Below are 14,589 nucleotides of genomic sequence, written 5' to 3' on the forward strand. Positions count from 1 at the left end.
TTTGGAGATAAGGGAGGAGGTGCCATAGATTGAAGGTTGATCATAGGGGGACACAGCATCAAAAAGGTTAAAAACCACAGCTCTTGACTAATAATCTCTACATTGGCCTCTTGTCATTCTGGATTTATTCTGCCTGTTGGAAGTGAGGCTATTGAGGAGGAATTAATTTACAGTACTAGTGGGTGTGGCTTAAACTTAGCTACCGAAGTTACATTGATGAGTTAACGAGGTCCACATTGATGGGATGATTGGAGTTTTGCACCAAGCAAGGTGAAAATGAGTTACCATAAGAGAGTTGTCCTCCTATTGCAGGTTCCAGGATCGTTTCCTGTAAAATATTAATTCCTCGTTGCCTGAGTACAGGTATTGTCTATGATGAACTATAAGGCAGGAATATTACAGGACTGAGCAGAAGATAGAATACATTTTAAGTTTGAATACAGAAAGTTTTTATAAACTTTAACAGGAAAATTTAAATTTGGCTTGACAAGTATCTATAGTATTTCACTTGTTTCTGTTGACCTTGATCTTAAATTGCATTTCCAAGCTGGGAAGTCTTTCATAGTAATGGTTTGATGTATACTCTATTTGTGATTTTGTATCCCTCTTGCTCGTGTTGAAGATTTGTTGAAACTTTTCTATCTGGTTGGTATATGGAGATCAGTAGAGAGCTTTTCAAGTACTTTTCTGTTCCCTGATGCTTTGTGTAGTGATGAAATATTCCTAATACAATACTGTATATCTATGTATTTGTGGGAATAAAGATCATTAAATGTGAATAAGAAAAGAAGCTTATGTGATTTTTTCTGAAATGTAGAAATATTTATACAAGAGGTCAAATATATCTTATTTATATTGGCAGTGTGCCTCTTATTGGTCCAATAAGAGTGAAATTTTAGATAATACTGTATAAACATGAGGCTCGTGCAGTGAGACAATGTATCTAGTATTCTGATAAGACAAGCCTTGTGATGGGATGATGTACATACTGTACTTGTATGTATGGGGTGCTGGTAATGGACAGTGAAAGAGAGAGTAGGTGAAGTAACCATGTTATTTGGTCTTGACCCACTTTCATCAATCTCCCATCCCCCATCATCACTGTTGCTCTGGCTGTCATTATTGCTACTATTACCTCCATAACTACTGTACATTTCTGGTTTCTGAATATTTCCTTTCTTTTCTTACTGAGACAAGTTCTTATTTTTTAGGATAGGTTTTGTGTTCTGCCTTTCAGTGGTCATTGATGTTTTTAAAGTCAGATACAGTATATTAAGTTGAAACTTTTTCTGTGAAGGAGGGAGGTATTGTTAATATCTTAATTATATTGTATACTGCACTGTACTTATTATACTTTGATGACCTCTTACAACTCATAAAGGGTTGTTCAGTAGAAATGGAGACAAGCACAGTTGACATTGTAAGTTTGCTCTAGAATTTAATGAGGAATCACACTGTTGGATAGGGAAAATGGCTCATTAGATACACATGACGAGGATAGAACTTAGGTACCGGTAAGCCAGGTGGTGGTATGGTGATAGTAGTTGCAGAGAATGGAAAGTGAAGGGTTTGTCATTGGGGAGAGATTGAGTACAGTACATGTGATCTGTGGCAGAAGCGAGGTCGAAAAAACCACACACAGGAGGCTGATTGCTTACTGAACTAATTCTATAGATTATGTAAGCTAACATTTTGAATTGTGGGAAAGGTGCATCAGATAATCTGTAGATAGAAGTATATGCTCATCAGTGTAACATTACTTTTATGTTGTTTTCAGAATGTGACCTGAACTAGCAATTAACTTTAGGTCATTATTGACATGTTGATTTTTCTTAAAGTTGGTTGAGGCTAACAACTCGGGGGGGTGAGGGGTGCACGCGTGTGTGTCTCTCAAGAGAGGTGGGGAAGGTTTGGGATGGTTGTTGGTAAGTGGTGTGTGTGTACATCCATAGAGGGTTGGGAGAGGTGGGATGGTTGGTGGGAGAGAAAGCAGTGAAAGTGGAGTGGAATGCTAGGGACTGGCAACAAGAAATGAGTTTCTAACATGGCAACAAATCCCCCTTGGGATGTTGCATCATGAGAAAACAGTACTGTAATGACATATTTATTCATGGATTTATGAAGTAGCCATGTACTTGATTTTAAAGAAAAATTAATATAATTAGATGAACTTAATGATTTATGCCAATAAGACATCAGTAGGCAAGATGCAAGTTCTCTTGTGATACAGTACAGGTACTGTATCTGCATATTGCAATAATGAATAGAACAGAATACCTTTTTTAATATGCAAAGGATCTGTTTTGGGTGGGTTTTATGAACAATTACATATCATAGCAGAACATTACTATTGTAGAAGTAAAGAATGAATAAACTGAAACTAATGAAGGGAGTGGTTGCATTTGCTCTTCATTGTGGTTACCCTGCTTTATAGTGAGAACAAGTTTACACTACACTGGAAAGGTATATTTTAAGCTGTTGTGTGGGAATTCTAATACTGTTGACAGATGTGGTACAGTAATATAGTACACCTGTGTACAGTATTTAGGTCATGGGATGAGGTATCTCTAACATCTGCTTCTACTTCTCACACAGGTGGGGCTGTAAATACACACACACACACACACACACACACATTGAGTTAATAAATGAATAAAGAAAAAATGAGTGAATAACAAAATTATAAAAACCACAGTAGACAGTAGGCTGTGCAGATTATGTGGAATATTTACTTGTCCCGTACAAATGACTTTTGAAATTTACTTGCCCTGACAAATTTATTGAGGGAATTTGCTTGCCAAGATATTTTCTGGGAAAATTTAATTAAAGATCTTAAAACTTTCAAATGTATTGTGTGTATGAACTCTCAGACATATTGTAACCATCTGAATGGTGTCAATGATGGTAACTTGTCACGTGATGTCATAACTCCTGTCACCTCATGTCTACATCTTCTCAGCTTGGCTTTTCCTTTGAAATGTTGACAACTTAACTCTGATCGACTAGAGGCGGGTTGGCAGCTTAATGTAGAGATAAATTACCTGCACCTGACGTAGATCACTAATCCTGGTACACTGATGACAAGTGGCCCGTTAATGGATCTCCCAGGTTAAATGTGTATGGGGAGGTGGGGGTTACACAGCACTTGACAAATTCCCATTTAGGTACTGTATTTACCTGTCAAAATATTAGCTTGTCTGTCAGGCAAGTGCCAGGCACCCTGAAATGAAAAATCAATTGCCCGACCCCAAGTCCAGGCTGCCGGGCACTGCCAACAGCTTTCCTTATATGAATCATTGGCATCATAGAGACAGTGTAGAAATATTTAAGAATTGGAAAGTTGAAATGGAGTCAAAGGGTATGAGAGAGAATGTGGTGGCATGGATGAAGGACCTATGATGGAAAGTGAAAAATGGCCGTGTACTGTCTGTAAAAAAATGTTGGAAGTAATTAAAAAATGTCGGTGAGTGTGCAAGGTGAATATACACACAATGCAGTGGCATAAATGGCAGACTGTAGGCCTTCACAAGGCTGAAAAAGCTCAACATTGGGGATATAGCCCTGGATTGTGTCAGTGAGTTCTATTATTTGGGTGACATGACCAGTTGCTTGAAATAAACATGGCTGCAAGAACCAGAAGTGGCTGGAAAATTTTTTGGGCATTGTAGCTTTTATTGATATCAAGAGTTCTTCTTTCTGTTTGGAAGGAAAGATGTACAGTATGTAGCTGGTGTGAGAGGTGTGATGTACAACATTGAAACACGAGCGGTTAAAGAGGATGACATAGTTAGGCTTGAGTGAGTTGAAATGATAATGGGGAGATAGATAAGTAATGTGACATTGAGAGATAAGAAACTGTTCAGAGCAATAAGTGTGGCTAAGTACAGTACAGTATTGAAAGTAATGGCAAGGTTTTGTATAGAGGTAAGCTGAGATGATCCAGGCATGTGGAGAGAATGAAGGGGACCAGTTGGGTCAATAGGTACACAAGTAAGAATGTGGAGGGGAGGAGAGCTAGGGGTAGGCCAAGAATGACGTGGAGAGAGAGGCTATAAGAAATTTCCTCATAGATAAGCACCTGACAAGAGAGGCTGTGAGAGACTGTACAGCTTGGAGTGCTGCCATCAGGTAATCACGACTAACCCATGGAAAATGGTCATAAAATGGTGGTGGTGGTGGTGATGATGGAGTCATTTCATCAGTAGTACAGTATAGCAAACTCATGAGTGAATTAAAGGGTGTGCATCACTTGATGCATGTTCATCAGTTGAAAATCTGTATCATTCATGAATGTGCAGCAGTTAAGGATATCAGGTATGCATCTGTTAAGAATTTGGAACTTATCAGAATGTACCGGGTAGATTAGTTTATGATATCAGTTAAGAAAAAGTTATCTCAAGGAGAAAGAGTGTGGTCCAGATTACTAGCCTGACCCACGTGTTTCCCTGACCTATATATGTATAATATACTGGACAGGTACCCCCTTGTTTAATGATGGGATTGCATTCCTGAAACCCTAATGTTAAGTGAAATTATCACTGAATGAAGCATAACAGCAGGTATAAGCAGCACTGGAGTAAACAAAGATAGGTTTCTGTAGTGAAAGAGGAGTTATATTTCGAGTCATAGCTTTTGATGATGATTTTTTACTGTGTTAAGTTCTCATGCTTAGGCCAATATAAATTTAGTAACGAAGAACATTACTCAAAATTTTATTGAATGGCATAAACATTTTATATGAGTACTGTAGACTCCACTCACCAATATGTTCTGTTGTTTACTGCATGAGGAGAGATTGAACCCTTATTTATGCCAGGACAATGTACTACTGTACTCATACATGTATGACAATTATAACAGGACAACATTCATGTGTTATAAGCTATAATTTGACAACTTTTAAGTGTTATAGTTGTAAGGGGACATCATACATGCATTACAGCATAGTTCTAACAACATTATTCGTGTATTCATTTACGTACAGTATTTCAGTGTATTGTATCATGCAGTTATTTTGATGCAATCAGAATTTGAATTGAACATTTATTTTTAAGAAAAGGATTTTGTCTATATTTTCTAGTTTGACTTTACTCGTATTGTTATTACAGTATTTTAATTTATAAATACAGTATCATTGATTCTGGTTACCTCTTAGTATTCAGGAAAATGGTTACAGTGACTAATAGTACTGTATAGTAATTTGTTATTACTGTACTGTATTGTGATCATTATTATTCATATTATTTGTTTAAGGAGGAGGGGTTGAAAGAGTGGACAAAAAGAGTATTGTTATTTTTATAACCTAGTACCTCACCGAGAGAGTGATTGTCTTGCAAGCAAATGGACCCGAGTTCAGTTTCCAGCTGGAGTAGAGCACTTCGTTCCCTTCTTGTACACTAGCCCTCATATAATGAGCAATAAAAGGAGTACAATATTGGGTGCATATGTCAGTGTTTGTGGGTGTTGTATCATCAGCTGCAAGGCCAAGTTTACTGTCCTTTATTTACCCCACCTGGAAGGATGGATTTCATGATACTGTACTGTAATTGTATTATACTGTACTGTATGTAGATCATTAGGTTTCACTCGAAATACTGAATATATCACCAAGACATTCCTCAAAATGGAAAGAAGACTAAGAGTTCTGTAATGTACTTGCTATATAACCTACAGATAAATATTTTTTCATTATGAAAAGTAACTAGCTACTGTGTTTCATTCTAACATTCAGCACTATATTGTATTGAGTTATAATTAAATAGCCCAATTTGGGAAAAAATGTCCCCCCCCCCTCACTCAAATCTCCAACTTAAGCAATTGTCGGTTTGAGGAAAAATGGCTCTGGAACATGAGTCTTCATTTCACGTCATGAGTACAGTATAATGTTAACACAGATTAATTTTCTCTTTTCATCACTTTAAGTTGTAAGGGTCCAGAAACTGATACAGTACATGATAACTACACTTAGTCATCATTACAGGATTTATTTTTATATTAAAACTTTTATGATTAAATGAATGGCATGATGTGGACACTGTAACCACAGAGGAATTTTTACATTCACAGATGGTTTGGTCAAGAGCAGCAATACAACATTTTGGTGATGGATCTACTCGGGCCATCCTTAGAAGACCTTTTCAATTTCTGCAGTCGTCGCTTCACCATGAAGACAGTCCTCATGTTAGCAGACCAGATGATCGGACGTATAGAATTCATACACAACAAGAATTTCATTCACAGAGATATTAAGCCAGGTATGAGGCTGAAATTGGCCATTGTGTCATTATAGAGTTGTAGTGGATGGTTAAGTGTATCTGTAATTTATAACTAGTGATGCGGAAAACTTATGTGTTCAATGTAACTAAATGCATAACTAGAATACTCAGTTGTATACTGTAATTGAAGTTCTATGGTAGTAATTGGTAAATTGATAAACCTGTTTGGAGGAGTGCATTTATTGGAATAGAGCTTCAGGTTTTTAAGCAGTTGTTCTTGGCAACTCAATATACTATAATAGTAATGAGTGTGATTTTGTTGCTATAATGGTTGAATAAATACATAACAGGAACCTGAAATGATTTAAGTGGAGTTTCAAGTAATTTGGGAGTGATAATGGTTATGTTGTGTCAAAAGTGTGTTGAGTAAGTCAGAACAAGGCACAGAACTGTCATAGGAAACAGTATATTTAAGTAATATATGAGTTGTGTTGTGGTGAGAAACTCTGGTTTGAATTTAAAGAGCTAATGAGGGAGATAATTTTTGGGAGTTTATATCAGGGCACAGAAAATTTTAACTTTTATGTAAAGGAGCTGATAAGTGATAAAAGACAGGATTTTGAAGTGTTTTGCAATGTGTATATCAACAGGATATGCAAATTGTATCTAATTATGCCTGACATCAATCTACATTTTGTTTTATTATTTTTATTGACTTTGACACCACAACTAGATACAAGGCACTATTTATTTCAAACATTTTATCAATACTCTACTGTGTTACATTTTGACAATCTCGGTAGCCCAACTTCAGGATACTGTGCTGTATTCTACCCAGAGGCTAAAGTTGTGAAGGAGTAGTAGAGGGAAGCAGTTTTTATGAATGGGTCGTGTCCTTTTATCTGGTTAATGACTGCAGGCCATTTTTAAGGAGCTGTGTTGTGATGGTGCAGTTTATTGTTTGTTGACAAGTTTATCTATGTGTCTCTATTAAAATCTAGTTTACCCATGTCTCTATATCAACATTTAGTTTACCCATGTCTCCATATAACCATCTGGTTCACACGTCTCTCTCCATATTACCATCTGGTTTACATGTCTCAATATTATGGAAAGTTCCGGGACCAAAGGTTACGGCTAACGGGGAGATAACAGTGTACAGTAAAAGATATTGGTGATTGCTCTTTTCAAAGTCTATTTCATGATTGGGTATTTACCTACACCTTAAATGATAGATTTAATAGATGTTATTAACCTGTAGCATCATACAGTTTGCAACTTTTGAGTTACTATAGTTACTATAACTACTGAAAATGCCTCCTGTTCTTGCTTTACAGTTAGTTATGAATAAAAGACAGACACAAATTTCTCAACTGTCACTTAATATGGAAGCTATGATTCATTTTACCGCATTGAATATAGACAGAGAAGGAAATGTGTATTTTATGAAACAGTTTACTATTGAATTATTTTGGGTGAAAACATTACTAAGTTGGGTTACAAAAGGAATTTTAAGAGATAAGACAGTAGAATTGTTTTTAGCAACCGTTTATTGATGTAAACAAATCACTCGGTACAATTCATATTTTTACTTTTACAGACAACTTCCTCATGGGCATTGGTCGTCACTGCAACAAATTGTTCCTGATTGACTTTGGACTGGCCAAGAAATACCGAGACAATCGTTCCCGTGCTCACATACCTTACCGGGAGGACAAGAACCTTACAGGCACTGCTCGATACGCTTCTATCAATGCTCACTTGGGTATTGAGCAGAGGTAAGTAAAGAAGATGGTATTGTAAGATGTAATTGACACTTTAGAAGCTCTTCTTAAAAGCTTTGCCTTCATTCATGCTGATTATTTTAGAGCTAAGGCTACATACAGGTTTAGGCTTCATAAAGTCAGTCTTTAAGATGTGAGGCTTCATGCAGGCTTTATTCAAGCTGTTTATTAGATTGTAGGCTTTATACATTTTGTTCTTAGCAACACAGACTTCATTCAGGCTCTGTTTAGATGCCTTTCTAAGAGCTCAGACTCTAAACAGCCCTTCTCCAAGTTGTTGAAAGTCTCTTCCTGCTGTTTGACAGGAGATAGAAATACTATAAATAACAATTTCAGCTCAAGTTATGCTCTTATTCTCCTTAATAAACAGATTACCCTCCCCTTCTCCCTGTGCTGTCGGCATCATAGAAGGGGACATGACATGGTCTGCCCAGGTTGTCATTTTTTCAAGTTACATAGCTGTATAGATTTTCTAGGTACTCTTTTACTACCTAGCTCAGAGGGGAGGAGTAGCTAGGTTTGGTGTCAGGGTTTAGTGTGGACCTCCCTAGTTTTCATATTGAGATGGTTCTTGTTAACTGGCACTTTGACTTTCTAGGGCTTAACTCCTCAAGGCTAGTGATCTTCTTGTTGCATACCTGCCTCAATAGTGAAGCATCTTCCACATTTTGGAGTTGGGTTCCAAAACTCAGGAAAAGACTAAAACTCTGCAAAAGCAATGACTAGGTGTTTTGCCTTTTTCAGAATCTTTTAATTATGTCAACTTTCACTTCCATTGTAATTGTTTTCTTTTTCTTGGATGCACTACTATCACTTGCATCAGGTTTGAGTTTTGGGATCCATGATGAGGGCAAAAAAAGTAAAAAGTAATAAGTACTGTAATAAGTAAAAAAACAATAGTTTGCACTTGTTCACACACGTTACTAAGATGAGGGTAAGGTGTACTGATGCTCCCTCAAGGCACGTGGCTGGGTTATGTATTACTCCACACAAACTAGTACTCATACGTTAATACTATGAAACAGTTTTACTTTTGTTGAATTCTTAAAATAATTGACTTTATTGGACCTCGTTCGTATCGGTGGGTGTTCATAAGTCAGACATTTGTAACATGGGGATCCCCTGTATATATAAAAAGGTAAATGAAATATTTCATGTACATATTCTTTGAAAATTATTGTTGCATTATGTTTTTGTGAAATTCATAGGTTTAATGCACTGTATTGTCCCACAGCCGAAGAGATGACATGGAAAGCTTGGGGTATGTGCTGATGTATTTCAACCGTGGATCCCTGCCTTGGCAAGGTCTTAAAGCTGCCACCAAGAAGCAGAAATATGAAAAAATCAGTGAGAAGAAAATGTCTACCCCAGTTGAATCTCTCTGCAAGGTGAAAATTTTTTAATTCTTTTGTTAAATAATTGCAATATCACCACCAGCATGTATATTATTATTATTATGTATCTTATTATTGTGAATGATGTGACCAGTATGGTATACTACGTATTAGGTAAGTTAAAGCTTGAATAACTTTTTCCCGTATTTGGTCTTTGTAATTTAGTCTTTTTCTTGTGAATCACAATCATGTACAGTATTCAATTGCAAACCCAGGGAGATGGGATCCATTTGGGCATATGGTTCCCTCTAATGACCCAATGGCATTGGCAATTTTTTAAATACTGTAGTATTTATTTTGTAACTTAGCCTGTTTTAGCAAACTGCCAAGTTAGGGTAAGAGAAGCAATTGATGCATCTCTTACTGTTGCCAATAAGATCTCAAATACTGTATTAAGTAATGTAGCTATTGTGTAGTTTATAGACTTCATAGTACACAGGTGAGTATAGTTCCTACGTCACGAGTTACCGTAGGTGACCATTTGGGCCAGTCCAAGAGAGAGGGGGTTTAGTGACCTTGATCGTTCATTGCAAGACAGATCACTTGTGTGAGAAATCATCTTATGGGCTGTCATAATTTCATAACACATAAGATTTTGGAATTTCCCCAAATTCTAGGCATTTGTTGGATAGCTGCAGTGTCTGAAATAAACTGTTGTGGTATGCAGAAGTTCAAAAGTGTTCGAATTTATTTGGCTGGGTTTGCCCAGGTTCTCGATTACCCCCTCATCTGTGTATGAAATTTAATGGAGGTACTGCAGATGATATCTTAGTAAATCTTGATAAAATGCTTGAATTATCAAATGAAATTTTCAATTTAATAAGTATTGTACATTTTAACAGGGTTTCCCAGCGGAGTTTGCAATGTACCTCAACTACTGCCGAGGTTTGCGGTTTGATGAAGCGCCAGATTATATGTACTTGCGTCAACTCTTCCGCATCCTGTTCCGCACACTCCATCACCAATATGACTACACTTTTGACTGGACCATGCTTAAGCAGAAGGCTGCATCCACTGCAGCAGCAGTTTCTGGAACCACTCCCCAACCTGCAGCGACCCAAGGTACACAGAAACAACTCTGAGGTCTTGGATGAAGGTGATGGAAGAAGGTTTGTGATGTTTTCTTTTAAGTATTGTAGTTATAGTTATATTTTTTATATGTTGAATATATGTGAAATGGAACTGGAAAATATAATTCTTTTGAGATTATTCTTGATATTTGTCATGATTGCAAATTGCATTGAAATTTTCGTTAATAGTTGTATATTCTTCATTGTGATATAAAGTATCCTGCCCATACTGCTGTTTCATTAGAAGGTGAACAGTGCACTTCATTGGTCTTCTTGTGTCATTTTTAATGTATCGTCAATAAACTCTTTTATATAGAATTATACAGTACTAAATTCTCATGGAAAAATAGCACATCTTAAGCATATATATACTATTTGTCTTTCTAGGAGGCCACTAGAAGTATGATAATAAAGCTACTGGATAAATTTGTTGGTAGAAAGAAGCCCAAGGTGATCCCCTTTCTTTACGTTGCAAGAGAACAAAGAAATGGAGGACGTTCGCTTTATTCAATGGCCCAAAGCAGTGATGGTGTGACGAGTGTGTTAAGTTGGTGAGCAGCAAGTTAATGCCATCTCATCTCTGTTGCCCTGATCATCGCTGCTGATGTCGCTTATTGGCCACAAATGCTGCTCATGATGGCCTTAGCTATGGGCATCATAATTTTCCTCTGACCTGTTTGAGAATGATTTATTTGATGAATTTATGTAATTCTATATGATGTCCGATGAATGTAGTAGAATGAATCCTCATAGGTGAAGGGAAGATATGCTTTTATAATCTTCCTTGTGCTAATCTTGCAGGCTATGGAAAAGCCTGTGGATGTATTGGTTGTTTCAGATTTTTATTAAAATAAAGGCATAGGAAGCAAGCTGAAAAATAAACTTTGAACTTGAAAGGGTCTACCTAGCTCCGTAGTTTTTCTCCACACGACCAGAAGTTCATGTCGAATTCATTTCATTTACATTTAGCCATATCATACCCATAACTAAGAAATAAATTTCTCTTCGTGGCTACTGAGTTGATATTTCGATGGAGTAATTAAACTTGGCCCAACAAAAAAAAAAATGAATAAAGTAAAACTAAAAAAAAAAATACAATTTCTACTACATAGGCAAGGGTTTACTTTAGTACAGTAGAGCTTATTTTCATTTTATGTTTTTAAGAAGGGAGCTTCTTTGTGTGTAGAGAGTGAACCTCATCAAGGGTGAATGCTAGGATTAGACAATGGAGAAACAAGCACGCACTGAGCGGGATAAATTTCGGCGTGATAGCTCGTAACCCGCTAATATTATCTGACGTATGTTTTGTATCGGCTGCTGTATCTTTGCAGTTATTTACACTTAGGTTTTTAATTATGCAGAGGAATTGATATGATTTTGATGTCATTGCAATTGTATATTAGTTCAGATATGTAATGCAGAGATTTCTGTAATACTGTATCATATAAGTCCTTTTTTTTTCCAAAGAGGATTGTTGTTCCTTCATTTTGTATTTTCCTAATTATTGAGTTCTCCATTTTGTTTGTGTAGCACTCAGTGTCTGAGCTGAACATAACCCATGTAACTTCTTGTATAACATTTGCTTATATTGTTAAGCTGAGTGTAACTGAGTGTACTTGTTGATACTGTGTCTGGCAAGTGTGTTTATGGTTACTTCTCAAGTCGTTTCTCATCAGTGTAACGTAATGAAAAAATAACTGATTAATATCAGGTAAATAGGATGTATTACTCTCACTTTGTAACACAAAACTGCAAGTAAGCCAATATAGAATGGAAGGACATTACTATTTCTTATTTTCACTGTCTCTTTTTGCTCTTATCCCTTCCCCTTTGTACAACTAGACTGTTTTTGATCTATGAAGCACATCCAGTATATCCCTTTTTCTAAAACGTGCGTTTGCCAAGTGATTTGACGTAATGTATCCCATGACATAATTGTTATCCTTGTCTGATGGCCATGTGAGTAGAGAAGAAATCCAGATTTGTCAAAAGACAGATTAAGTTTACTTTGACTGGAGTTCTTTTTTATCTTCCCACAAGGCCTTCATGAAGGAGCTAATGGTGGGTTAAAAACAATGGAAACTTGAAATGCTTTAAGGCTTGTTTACAAAGTATGTCCTCATAGACAGTGGACCTTAAAGCAAATGTTGGTTAGAATTGTTTTTGATTAGCCTTTGTGGATTGCACTGTGGCAAGGACGATCATGAACCAATTTTAAATATTGTACATCTTCTAGTTCTTTAATGTAAAGTGTCTAAATTGGCTTGACTGCCTTGCCTCAGTGATGAGAACGGAGCAGAAAGTGGGAATTCCCAGGATCATTGTTCTGCTGTCAGCTTGGATGACTTCTAAGTTATCCTCATCGTGTCCAGTGGAAAATTTTGGGGTCACTGACAGGTCCAAGAATGAGACCAAAAGAGTCTGAAGGTTAGCTTCAAGAAATTTCTTGGTCTCATTTTTTTATACATTTTGTTCAAGTGTCCCTGGAAGTGTGTTAAGATGAAAGCCCCTAAAGTGGAACTTTCTGAAAACAGCTGTCTTGGGAAAAGTTTGGGACAAAGTGACATCTATTGTTCATTTAGTGACATCTGTTACTGTCTTACTGGATACGTTTTTATCACAGTTATCAAAATGAAAATCATTCAATTAACTTCGTCTGTAACTGCTTATTAGACCTTATGGATATTGTGATATCACATGTGCACATAGTATCAAATATGAGACATGTACTATTAGCAGAAGTGATGAGGTGAATGTACACAAGTTTTGTGGTTATATAACCACCTGCAGACTTAAATACATAATGATTATAATTTATAACTAATGTTTTACTAACTAGGCTTTCTGATGGAGAATATATTTATCAGGGGAGTGAATAGGTTGGACAGTTATTTCTAAGAAACTACAATGATTTAAGAAATCAAATGCTTAAGAAACTGCCTATGTCACAGTGAATGACTATGTTGGTCATGAATTTCTATTAGTGATGCTTCTGTTTGTTAGTCGTGTGTAAGAGTTTGTAATTTGTATGTCCAGTTAGACTGTCAGATGTATGTATGTTTATGTGTGTGTGGTTGTGTGCGAAATGTTCTTAATACATCTCAGTTTTATGTTATGCTCAAAATGAGTCCCTAATGATATATCCTTGCACAAGTGATACCAAAATGCCCTTCGGTCTTATAAAGTGACCGACCATTTATAGACACAGAGCCCCACCACCAAGCATCATGTGGGGTAGTCCTCATTATATAAAGATGAAAGGTGTTCAGAATTTTTTTTTAACTGTGATTCATTATTCATTCTTATTTTCAGTCACGTGAAGCTGTAGAGCATTGCATAGAAGTGTAGTCTAATAAAAACTGAAAATTAATTACTCTTAATTTACCTGGTGTTTTTGTAATAAAACTTACCTCTACAAACACAATGATGATTTGATGTGTATTTATTGAAATATTTTTATGTTGACTTTACTAAGAGAGACTCTGTTGTCTCTCTTCATTGTATTATTAAGGAAAGAAAATATTTTGTTTCATTCCACACCGCTACATAAATATAATACAGTAAGTACTGTACTGTACAGTACTTGTGTAGTTGATTATGTTATATTACAGACCTTTATTCTTCATACTGAATTTTGATTGTACTAACCTATATAAATTACTTTTAATACAAAAAAATAAAAAATAAATTAGTAAACACAAGAAAGTGTGTTGAGGTGTGTGGGTGAAACGGGAGACCGTCGAATGTAATGCTGATCGGTCAGATAAATAAAGCCTGGTAAACCTCTTGGTGGTTGACTGCTGATGATGGAAATGAACTCCACTCTTACACTCACAATGTACAGTATATGAACTCTTATTTTTTTTTTTTACAGTATTACATTGCATGATTTTTACTTTTTTTTTTTACTTTTAATATATCAATTATTTTTTCCAGACTGCTATAAAGAAGCTTTGTTTTTCACCGCTTACCCAACTTCCACCGCTGGTTGCCAGGTCGTATGTACAGAAGCAGTAGATATCTCAAGTGTTGTCGAATTACCACTGGCTGTCCTGCAACTCTCCAGTAATTTCCCAGCAATCGATATCAGTGTACGGACAAACAACAGGCAGGTAGATTTCCACCA

The 14,589-nt window shown here is 36.3% G+C and overlaps 1 protein-coding gene across 1 annotated transcript in view; it reads left to right on the forward strand.

Annotated features, from left to right (window-relative positions):
* The window catches only part of LOC121871461 (casein kinase I), a 31,183-nt gene extending 17,350 nt beyond the window's left edge, over nucleotides 1-13,833 (forward strand). Inside the window, exons 3-7 of the mRNA XM_042373799.1 lie at nucleotides 6,067-6,254; nucleotides 7,816-7,993; nucleotides 9,234-9,387; nucleotides 10,236-10,502; nucleotides 10,851-13,833. Of these exons, the coding sequence (XP_042229733.1) occupies nucleotides 6,067-6,254; nucleotides 7,816-7,993; nucleotides 9,234-9,387; nucleotides 10,236-10,475 (760 nt within the window). The 3' untranslated portion in view covers nucleotides 10,476-10,502; nucleotides 10,851-13,833. The remainder of the gene's footprint in view (nucleotides 1-6,066; nucleotides 6,255-7,815; nucleotides 7,994-9,233; nucleotides 9,388-10,235; nucleotides 10,503-10,850) is intronic.
* The last annotated feature ends 756 nt before the right edge of the window (nucleotides 13,834-14,589 follow it).

This window comes from Homarus americanus, unplaced genomic scaffold, assembly GCF_018991925.1.
Source record: "Homarus americanus isolate GMGI-L3 unplaced genomic scaffold, GMGI_Hamer_2.0 scaffold45698, whole genome shotgun sequence".
In the NCBI taxonomy this organism is placed as follows: domain Eukaryota; kingdom Metazoa; phylum Arthropoda; class Malacostraca; order Decapoda; family Nephropidae; genus Homarus; species Homarus americanus.